At 41.5% G+C, this 11528-nt stretch overlaps 1 protein-coding gene across 3 annotated transcripts in view; it reads left to right on the top strand.

The window, feature by feature from the left end:
- Positions 1 to 11528, top strand: part of ACOXL (acyl-CoA oxidase-like) — a 332871-nt gene that overhangs the window by 224802 nt on the left and 96541 nt on the right. For all 3 annotated transcript variants that reach the window (XM_010829556.1, XM_010829558.1, XM_010829557.1), the window contains exon 14: positions 5173 to 5282. In XM_010829556.1, coding sequence (XP_010827858.1) covers positions 5173 to 5282 — 110 coding nt within the window. The remainder of the gene's footprint in view (positions 1 to 5172; positions 5283 to 11528) is intronic.

The raw sequence follows: 11528 nt of genomic DNA, 5'->3' as shown, positions 1-11528 counted from the left end.
TTGGAAATGCGGGAGGCAGACGTGTGAAGATTGGGGGCAGAATTTGGTGCAGAGCATTTACAAAATGTGGTCATTCATTCTGGGGAACTTGAAGGGACTTTGGGATAGTACCCTTTTAGAAAAGCAGGATAGTTTCAAACAGACATTCTGGTTTTCTCTTCCAAATCCACTGACTCGTAACAAATCTGGTGCTAATTCTTTCAAAGCCAGATATTCCAGCATCTGACTGTTGAAGGCTCTCCTCAAGAACTCTGTGTGTGAAGTTTGGGAGAAGGAGAGCCTTCTGAGTCTGGGCCTTGTTACCTGTACTTCTGAGCTCGCCAGAGTGGCTTCTTCATTTTCTGTACAGAAATCATTCTTGCTCTCTCTCTCTCTCTGTCTCTTTTATTTCCTCCTCCCTCCCTCCTTCTCCCTCTCTCCCTGTCTCTTTCCTTCCTTCCTTCTTTCTTTCTCTCCTTCTAGCCAGAGAATCATTACAGATTCTCCTCAAAGAAATCTTACCTTGATGGGATATCCAGCACTTGAAAGAGGCAAAGCGTTACTGTACCCAGTGGGAGATAATGCCCAGTTGGCCTTTTCTTCAGCCTCACTCCCCGGGGGACTCCTTAACTGCCCTTAGCTAGCGCGCATTGCCAGATGTGGGTGGAAGAAAAACTCAGGACACGCAGTCCCGTTTGTGTCTACCCATCCTCCTGGGGCCTGGAGGGCCAGATCCAGCTTCATGGGATGAAACCTGTGGTCAGAAGAGCCTGTACTTAGACTGAGAGGATGAGCCTATGGTTACTGAGGGGAAACCTGGGGGGAAGGGACAGTTAGGGAGTTTGGGATGGACATGTACACACTGCTATATGTGAAATGAGTAACCAGCAAGGACCCACTGTATAGCACAGGGAGCTCTGCTCATTGTTATGTGGCAGCCTGGGTGGCAGTCAGGTATGGAGGAGAAGGGACACACACATATATGTATGGCTGAGTCCCTTTGCTGTTCACCTGAAGCTATCACAGCATGGCCAGCTGGCTATACCCTAAGACGAAATGAAATGTTTAGAAAAGAAGAGCCTATGCTGGTTTGCTACTCTGCTCTCACTGTCTTGAAATCCCTAATCATTTTTGAACAAGGTGCTCTGCACTTCTGTTTTGCCCTGGGTTCTATGGCCAGTCCTGCCTAGAGCATGGTCTGGGACCCCAGGGCCACAGGTACAGCCACTTGGAAGGAAGCCGTTGTCCTACTCGGTATAAGCCTGAGTGCCGCCCGCTGCCTGGCTTGTCCTGCTGCAGAGAGGATGACGTGGGCTGGCTTTTCCTTAGAGACCGTGCTTTCTATCCTAATCGACTCTAAGTGTTTCTGCTTTGGCAGCAGACACAACTCGTTAGGCTTTTTAATCCAAGTTTCTCTGTAGCTGACATAAATCAGTGAAATACTCAGTGTGTAGACATGCTAGTCGCTTCGTAGATGCCTTGAAAAGCCATTCGACCTAAAAAATTATTTGTAATTGTGCTATATAATCAGTGTTCCCTGATGCATAGGATATTCGTTATAAATGCGTGTTTGTGATATCATTATTCTGCATAACTACTCAGACTCATGGTTTCCACATGTCGGCTGCAGAGTCACTTGATTCCTTCTGCAGATGGGGTCTTTTACAAAAGGCAAGAATATAGCTGTTTTGGCTGCTCAGTTCCCCAGAGTTCTCTTAAGGAAGGGACTCCTGAGCAGGTGCAGCGGGACTCAGTCCCTGGGAAGTAATCAAGTAGATAAAGGAAAATAGAGTCTTCATCTTTTGAGCCAGAGAACTGTGTCCAAAGCCACAGAAACCATCATCTGGAAAGAAATAACATCACAAGTTGTCTTAAGAAAATCTGGTGTAAGTTTTCAAAACACCAGACCTAGAAGATATGACTATTTGTATTGAGAGGAAATATATTTTATTGTATAAAATGGGTTTCTTTTACTACCAGGTTCATTTTTAAATAATGAACTCTCTGCTACAACTCAAACATTCCGTGTACACAAATTTTACTGAATCTCCTAGTTTGATCATCGCTATTGCTGTGTGAGGGCTTCCCAGGTGGCTCAGTGGTAAAAAGTCTACTTGCCAGTGCAAGAGACACTGGAGGTGCGGATTCAATCCTTGGGTAAGGAGGATCCCCTAAAGGAGTAAATGGCAACTCACTCCAGTGTCCTTGCCTGGATAATCCCATGGACAGAGGAGCCTGGCAAGCTGCAGTCCATGTAGTCACAAAGAGCATGCACACGCATTGCTGTGTAAGATAGCATTTCGGGGGTAATCTGGGTGATGACTCGACAAAACCTCTCTGTTTCATTTTAATTTTTCAACTTTTGTGTATATAATTATTTTAAAATAGAAAATTAAAAATTATATGTGTGTGTGTGGGGTGTTATGTGCTCAGTCCTGTCTGACTATTTGTGACCCCCATGGACTGTAGCCCACCAGCCTCCAGTCCGTGGAATTTTCCAGATAAGAATACTAATGTAAAAAAAGAAAAATTTTTAAAAAAGAAAAAAGAATACTGGAGTGGGTTGCCAGTTCCTACTCCAGGGGATCTTCCTGACCTAGGGATTGAACCTGTGTCTTCTGCACTCATATATATGTGTGTGTGTGTGTGTGTGTATTATATATTTTATATAATGTTATATAATTTATATTTTGCATTTTATTGCTTATTATATAATGTATATATACTATATGGTATAGTACATATATAAATATACACTATATGGTATATTATAATGTATTCAGGAACATATATATGAGGTAAAAGAAATCACGTCTTCATTGCATGCTCAGTTGAGAGACTGATGGATCTGTCTTTGCCTCTCCACGTCATTTATCAAATGAAGTATTGAATGTAGAGACTGTCCTGACCAAACCCCATGGTAGCTGATAGCTCCAACCCTTTAATCTAAACTTCACCAAAGTGCATCAGCAGCAGAAAATAGACTCATTTAAAAAAATCAGCTTGTCTTGTTTCATGACCTAGAAAAAGAGGAACAATTCCAAAAACGAGGAGCAAAAAGGAAAAAGAAAAGAGCGAAGATCTAAACAGAGGAATTTTGTGATACTAGCCAGGCCCCAGTGTGTCTGTCTTTTAAGTTTAACACCTAAACTGGATTATTATGTTCTAGAAATTTTTAAGAAGTTAATAGTTTTTTGGCTACACTGTGCATCATACAGGATCTTCATTCCCCAGGCAGGGATAAAACCCTCGCCCCTAGCAGCAGAAGCATGGAGTCTTAAGTGCTGGGCCACTGGGGAAGCCCCGATGTCCTTCTAATTTTAAATCTAGTTAAAATGCGTGTGTTTTCCCAATTTAATTTGCTTAAATCAGAAAGGTAAGAGCCTATTCGTTGGAAAAGACCCTGATGCTAGGGAAGATTGAGGGCAGGAGGAGGAGGTTGGATGACATCATCGACTCAGTGGAGATAAATTTGAGCAATCTCTGGGAGATAGTGAAGGACAGGCAAGCCTGGTGTGCTGCAGTCCACGGGGTCGCAAACAGTCAGACACGACCGAGCAACCGAACAACAGCAAAATCAGAAAGGTGGACGTAGTGACGAAAGTTAAAGGAAATTGTTAAGGAATTGAATGGATCAGATGAGATGCTGGACACAGAAAAGGGATTTATTTATTCATTCACTTATTCAAGAAAGATTCCTCAACTCCCATAGCCATTTGATGGAACGAACGTGAACAAACTCTGACCTTGTGGCGCTTAACTTCCGGAGGCAGAAGGATGAGGAGACAGCAGCAAGTTGTAACGCTTCATGTCCTTGGGTAGCAGTAAACTCAGTGTGGAAAAATAAAGGCAGTGAAGGTCTGGAGCAGAGGGGTGGGAATCAGAGAGAGCAATGTGTAACGCTGGGAGTGTTGTTTGCTGTCCACCAGGAGGATGATGGAGTTAGGGCCATTGTAAATTGAATAGGTGAGCAAAAACAAACGATGTGTTAATCCCAGTGATGTCAGTGAAACTGACCTTGAGTGCCGTATCATTTTGATCTTTATTCTAGTCAGAGTTAGTTGATCCCCGCCCGCCGCCGTTTTCCCTGTTGCTAGCAGTGTTTGATTTTCACACTTGCTTTGTACAGCACGCGTGCGAGCTAAGTTGCTTCAGTCGTGTCCAACTCCTCTCGACCCTGTGGACCATAGTGGGCCAGGCTGCCATGTCTGTGGGATTCTCCAGGCAAGATACTGGAGTGGGCTGCTATGCCCTCCTCCACAGGATCTTCCCAACCCAGGGATCAAACCCACGTCTCTCATGTCTCCTGCACTGGCAGGGGGTTCTTTGCCACTAGCACCACCCGGGAAGCCCACCTTTGTACAACAGGAATTACAAAAATGTCTATGTCCGTTGACCCCTAATACAGTGATCCTGATGGCCTCTTTTTCATAGTCAGTATTTTGTGACACCCCCTTTTCTATCCTGAAATGAAGTCATGGGTAATATCTATCTAGAGATATGATTTCAAGAATTCAAGACAATACTTCAAAGAAACAAAAGGAATGTGTAATAAGCATGACTATATAGTAAGACCTGGGTTTCCCTGGTAGGTCAGCTGGTAAAGAATCTGCCTACAATGCAAGAGACCCTGGTTCGATTCCTGGGTCGGGAAGATCTGCTGGAGAAGGGATAGGCTACACACTCCAGTATTCTTGGGCTTCACTGCTGGCTCCACTGATAAAGAATCCACCTGCAATGCAAGAGACCTAGGTTCAATCCCTGGGTTGGGAAGATCCCCTGGAGAAGGGAATGGCTACCCACTCCAGTATTCTGGCCTGGAGAATCCCATGGACTGTATAGTCCATGGGGTCACAAAGAGTCAGACACGACTGAGCGACATTCAAATATGTATATAGTAAGACATGGGCTCCCCAGGTGACTCAGTGGGTAAAGAATCCATCTTCAATTCAGGAGAGTCAGCTTCACCTGGAGAAGGGAATGGCAACCCACTCCAGTATTCTTGCCTGAAAATTCCCATGGACAGAGGAGCCTGGTGGGCTACAGTCCATGAGGTCGCAAAGAGTCTGACACCACTGAGCACAAAAGTTTGCTGGAAGCCACTGGACCTTATCTGGCTGCAGCAGTTAAGAACACCCTGGTGTTTGTTACGTTTTTCACAAACGGCTGACAAACGGTTTATGCTGTGTGCAGGTTGTGGTTCGGGAACTGCTGGCTCAGTACACCAAGCAGTGCGAGGAAAGACCGGTCTCCAGCTTGCTCCGAAACTGGGCGGAATCGGGGAGTGACAGGCTGAGAACCAGGTATGTGATCACTCCGGCTGCCACCATCCTTGACCTGGAGTCTCATTCTTGAGGCTGAGTATACAGAGCCTTGTACAGTTCACACTTGTTTAAATGTAAAATATTGATATAAAATAGATAATCAACAAGGACCTAGTGAGTAGCACAGGGAACTGTGCTCAATACTCTGGAATGACCTATATGGGAAACGAATCTGAAAAAGAATAGATGTAACTGAATCACTTTGCCGTGCACCTAAAACAACAGTGTGCATCAACTGTGTGCGTGTGTGCTCAGTCGTGTCCGACTCCGTGACCACATGACTGCAGCTCACCAGGCTGCTCTGTGCATGGAGTTTCCCAGTCCAGAATACTGCAGTGGGTTGCCATTCCTGCTCCAGGGGATATTCCCAACCCATGGATCGAACCCATATCTTCTGTGTTTAAAAAAATACTGATATGTGGAAACACATGTATGGATATGTAATTTCAATTCTCATGCACCCACGATCCAACTTAAGGACCAGAAGACTGCTAATTCTGCTCCTTCCACATGTGTTCCTTCTTTTTAGCATGTCCACTGTGGCAAGGACTTTGCAGGTGTTTGTTATTTCCGTTTCACAGATGAGGAAACAGGCACAGAGCTTAAGCATTTTGCCCAAGATTACATGCCAGTGGGTGACAAAGCTAGAATTTGAATCCAGATAGTTGGACTCCAGGATCCATGCTTTGGGTTGTTTTCACAGATTTTTCATGTTATCTATAAGCTTGATAAATAAGGTGTAATGTGTGTGGTATTCTGTAGCTTCCTGTTTTCACTCAATATTTTGTTTCTTAGGTTCATCCAAGTTATTACATGTGGCTGAAGAGCTTCTGTGTCTGCTCATAATATTTCACCATGTGTCTGTGCTGCAAGTTACTTATGCTTTCTAATCTCTAGTATCAGTGGATATTTGGGTTGTATTTTTGATATCTTGCACAACCCTCTTGTGAAAAATCTTGTACATGTTTTCTGGGGAACGTGGGCAAGAATTTCTACAGGGCTTTCAAATTTAGTTGCCATGACTCAGAGTGAGAAATGCGTTTTACGTCACCACGGACACCCACACGCCCATAGAGTCCCCTACCCTCCCTCCACCACAGACACGATGAAGCAAACACGCCGTGAAACAATGCTCATCCTATACTCGTAATGTTCTCTGACGTTTCTTAATTTTGTTTTTTAAAAATACTGATCTCAATCAGTTAAACTGATTTCGTGTGCCGTTTTAGCGATTTTCAATCTGTTGCCTGAAAAAACACTCCTTAATAGCGCATATTACCCAGGCGTGAAATTGCTGTGCTGTGGGTATGCCAGTGTTGGACTTTACTAGATCATGCCCATTTATTTTTCAAAGTGACTGCCTACATTTTTTATCCCCACCAACAGCCTGTGTCTTATGAAACCAATACTTGGCATTGTCAGATTTCATTTTTGTCAGCATAAGATAAAGATCTCACACTGTGGCTTTTAAAAATTTTTGTTTTGTTTTTAATAGGAGGATAATTGCTTGACAGTATTGTGATGGTTTCTGCCATACATCAGTATGATTCAGCCGTAGGTACGCATATGTTCCCTCCCTTTGAAACCTCCCCACCGCCACCTTCCTCCCATCCCACCCCTCTAGGGTGTCACAGAGCAAACTCCCACTGGCTGTTTACTTTCCATCTGGTAATGTGTATGTTTCAGAGCTACTCTCTCAAATCGTCCCGCCTTCTTTCTCCCCGACTGTGTGCAAGTCTGTTCCCTCCGTCTGCATCTTTGCCGCTGCCCTGTAGATAGATTCATCAGTACCATCTTTCTAGATTCCATATATATATATATATGTATGTATACGGGTTAATATACCGTATCTGGCTTTCTCTTTCTGACTTACTTCACTTCGTATAATAGGCTCTAGCTTTGTCCACCTCATTAGAATCTAGTCAGATATTTACTTTTATTTCTTTATTTGACTGCACCGGCTCTTAGTTGCAGCATGCAGGATCTTTAGTTGGGGCATTTGGGATCTAGTTCCCTGAATCAGGAGTGAACCCCAGCCCCCTGAATTGAGAGCACAGAGTCTTAGCCACTGAACCACCAGAGAAGTCCCTCACTATGGCTTGAAAATTGCATTTTTCTTCTTATTATTATAGTTGAGCATGCTTTCACATTCTCTTTACCATTTGTATTTCTTCTTATCTGAAATGCTTGTCATGCATTTTGTGTTTTTCTGTTTTTGTTTTGTTTGGTCTTAGTCGGTATTGATTTTTAGATGTTACAGCTATCTTCTCCAAGTTTGTGGCTTGTCTTTTGTTTTCTTTATGATGTCTTTGATTAACATAAATTCTTCAATTACAATTGAATTTATTAATCTTTTCTTTTATATCCCACACTTCCTGTATCTTGTCTACTTTGTGATTGTGAAATATATATGTTTTAATATTGTTGAGAGTTTGAGAGTTTCACCTTTCACCTTGAATTCTTGAATCCATTAGAAATTTCTGTCTGTGGTGTGAGGAAGGGATTTAATTTCATTTTCTTTCTCCTGTGGGGATTGTCAGTTTTTCCAGCCCCATTTTCTGAATTCACTGCCTTTCCCTAGTGATCTGGAATGCCCCCGCTGGCATTCATTAAACTTTTATATATGCGGAAGTCCATTTGTTCCTGGTCTGCTTGTGTGCTCTTTTTTAAGTTGGTTAGTTAGTTTGCTGCTCTGGGTCTCAGTGCAGCATGCAGGATCTTTGATCTTCAGTGCAGCATGCAGGATCTTTTTGGTTGCGAGTGCAGACTCTTAGGTGTGGCATGCGGGACCTAGCTCTCTGACCAGGGGTCGTATCGGGCCCTCTGCATTGGGAACTGGACTTATAGCCACTAGACCACCAGGGAAGTCCCTGTTTGTATATTCTGAATCTAACAAAACACTGTCTCAATTCCACTAGATTTATAACAGTGTAATAGTATTATGTGGTACATATTACATATGATACTATTATATCTAAAATATAATTCAGAATTGTGGTGGCTATTCTGGGTCTTTTGTACATCCTTACAAGTGTGAGAGTAAGTTTGTCAAGTTCCTCCAAAAAAAAAAAAAAAGAAAGAAAGAAAGAAAAGAACATACATACAGCAAAAGGACAAATATTATATGGTTGCACGTATATGAGGTATTATCTACAGTAGTCAAGTTCGTAGAGACAGAAAGTAGAATAGTGGGGCTTCCCTGTGGTCTGGTGGTTAAGACCTTCTGATGCAAGGGGTGAGGGTTTGCCCTCTAGTTGGGGAGCTAAGACCCCACCTGCCTAGCAACCATAAAATCCAAACATAAAACAGAAGCAGTATCGTAACAAATTCAATGAAGACTTTCAAAAAGGACCCACATTAAGGGGAAAAAAATCTTTAAAAAGAAGAAAGTAGAACAGTGGTTACCAGGGGCCAGTAGGAGGAGGAACTGGAGGATAGTGTTCACTGGCTGCAGAATTTCAGTTTGGGAAAATGAAAAAGATTTGAAGATGAGTAACAGTAATGGTTGCATGACAATGCAAATGTGTTTAATGCTGCTGAACTATACCCTTAAAAATGGCTAAGGTGGCAGATTTTATGTTATGTTTATTTTACCACAGTTTTTAAAAAAATCTACTGGAATTTTCTTTGGAAGTATATTAAATCTATAGATTTGCAGAAAAATTGACATGCTTGTAAAACTGAACTTCCTCTCAAAGATTTTAACCTCCCAAGTGTCTTCCAGAGTTTTATAATTTCTTTCAAACATAGTACAACTTCGGACAGATTTATTACTGGATCCTTTATAATTTTGTTGTTGCCATTAAAAGAACATTTTTTAAATTATGTTTTTTTGTTCTTGATTTATTATACACACTGTTGACTTTTGTATATAAACCTGACCATAAAAAATGTCATTTAAATGTGCTGATAGAGTCTTTGGATTTCCATAGACAGTCATACCATCTGCAAATAGTAAATTTTATTCCTTCTTTTCCAGTTATTGCTTCTTTTGTTTGTTTTTGTGAGAAGGTGCCCTATTCCTGATTTTTAAAAGAATTAGTTTGATATTTCACTGTTAAGAATACATTTGCTAAAGTTTTTGATAGGCATACTTTACCTCCTAAGGAAGCTCCATTTACTGTTATTTTTAACATGTTTTTTTAATCATTATTTGATGATGAATTTTACTGCAAATGATTTTTCATCTATTAAATTATCTTATGTTATTTCTTCTTAACCTGTTTTGATAAATAACACTTGTGTGCTTAAGAAACACTTCGTGTTGTCATATTGTATTATTATTTTTATATTTTCCTGGGTTTGACTTGTTAGTATTATTTTTAGGGTTTTTGTGTACTTATTAGCTTATTGTTTTCCTTTCTCATACTTCCCTGATTGGATTTATATCAAGTTTTCCTGGCCACAGAAGTTATTTTGGGAGTAGTTTCTTATTCTGTAGAAGAATCTGAGAAGTTATTTGAAAACTATCTGGGTCTGGGTAATATTTAAACAACTGATTCAATTAGTTTAGTTGTTTTAAGACCATTTAGGCTTTCTCTTCTCTGCCAGTTTTGGTAAATGATATTTTTCTGGGAACTTGTCTGATTTCAGACTGACTCATACGAGGTTTATCATGTTGCCGTTGTTTACTCTTTCGGTCGTGTCCAACTCTTTGCGATCACGTGGACTGTAGCCTGCCACGCTCCTCTGTCCATAGGTTTGTCTAGGCAGGAATGCTGGGGTGTGTTGCCATTTCCTTCTCCAATAAGGTTTATTATACTATTCTCTAATTATCCTTTTATCTTCTGCTAGATCGGTAGTTCAGTTCAGTTCAGTTCAGTTCAGTCGCTCAGTTGTGTCTGACTCTTTGTGACCCCATGGACTGCAGCATGCCCGGCTTCCCTGTCCATTACCGACTCCGGGAGCTTACTCAAACTCATGTGCATTGAGTTGGTGGTGCCATCCAACCATCTCATCCTCTGTCATCCCCTTCTCCTCCCGCCTTCAATCTTTCCCAGCATCAGGGTCTTCTTCAAATAAGTCAGTTCTTCGCATCAGGTAGCTAAAGTATCAGAGTTTCAGTTTCAGCATCAGTCCTTCCAATGAATATTCAGGACTGATTTCCTTTAGGATGGACTGGTTGGATCTCCTTGCTGTCCAAGGGACTCTGAAGACTCTTCTCCAACACCACATTTCAAAAGCATCGATTCTTCTGCGCTCAGCTTTCTTTATAGTCCAGCTCTAACATCCATACGTGACTACTGGAAAAACTAAAGCTTTGACTAGATGGACCTTTGTTGGTAAAGTAATGTCTCTGCTTTTGTCTAGGTTGGTCATAACTTTTCTTCCAAGGAGTAAGCGTCTTTTAATTTCATGGCTGCAGTCACCATCTGCAGTGATTTTGGAGCCCCCCAAAATAAACTCTGTCACTGTTTCCGTTATTTCCCCATCTATTTGCCATGAAGTGGTAAGACCAGATGCCATGATCTTAGTGTTCTGAATGTTGAGTTTTAAGCCAGCTTTTTCACTCTTTCACTTTCTTCAAGATGCTCTTTCGATCTGTAGTTAGGTCCCAGTTTTCATTCCTAAAATTATTTATTGTATTTTTCTTTCTCTCCTTTATTGTTATGTTTAATCTCACCAGATGTTTGTCTAATATATTATTTTTTTCAAATTACCAACTTTTCCCTTTGTTGATCCTCTGACATACCTTTGCTTTTACTTCATTGATTTATGCTCATAAATGTATTATCTTCTTTGTTGTACTTCTGAGGGGCTTATTGTGCTTTTTTCTTTTGTGTATTTTTTAAATTATCATTTTTATTTGGAGGAAGACTTTGGTCTTTATAACCCAAATGAACTAATTTTCAAGCAACTATTCATTAAAAAGTATAATTTTATAATCCTGATGAGAGACCTGGGAAACACACTGAATGATAGTGTGGGACTTTTGGGGCTTTCCAGGTGATGCTGGTGGTAAAGAATCCACCTGTCAATGCAGGAGATGTAAGAGACTTGGATTCAGTCCTGGAGGAGCTCATGGAAACCCACTCCAGTATTCTTGCCTGGAGAATCCCATGGACAGAAGAGCCTGGCGGGCTACATCCATGGGGTCGCAAAGAGTCGGACAGTGCTGAAGCGACTTAGCAGGCACGCATACACGCCTGAGACTTTTCACATCGGTTGGCATGAATCTGTCCTTTTTCTCTTGTTTTGTAAGCTACTGCTCACGTTCCTATTTAT

The sequence above is a fragment of the Bison bison genome, unplaced genomic scaffold (genome assembly GCF_000754665.1).
Source record: "Bison bison bison isolate TAMUID 2011002044 unplaced genomic scaffold, Bison_UMD1.0 scf7180017864508, whole genome shotgun sequence".
Taxonomy (NCBI): Eukaryota; Metazoa; Chordata; class Mammalia; order Artiodactyla; family Bovidae; genus Bison; species Bison bison.
Note: the sequence above shows the minus strand (reverse complement) of the source record. Positions and strands in the feature narration are given on the sequence as shown.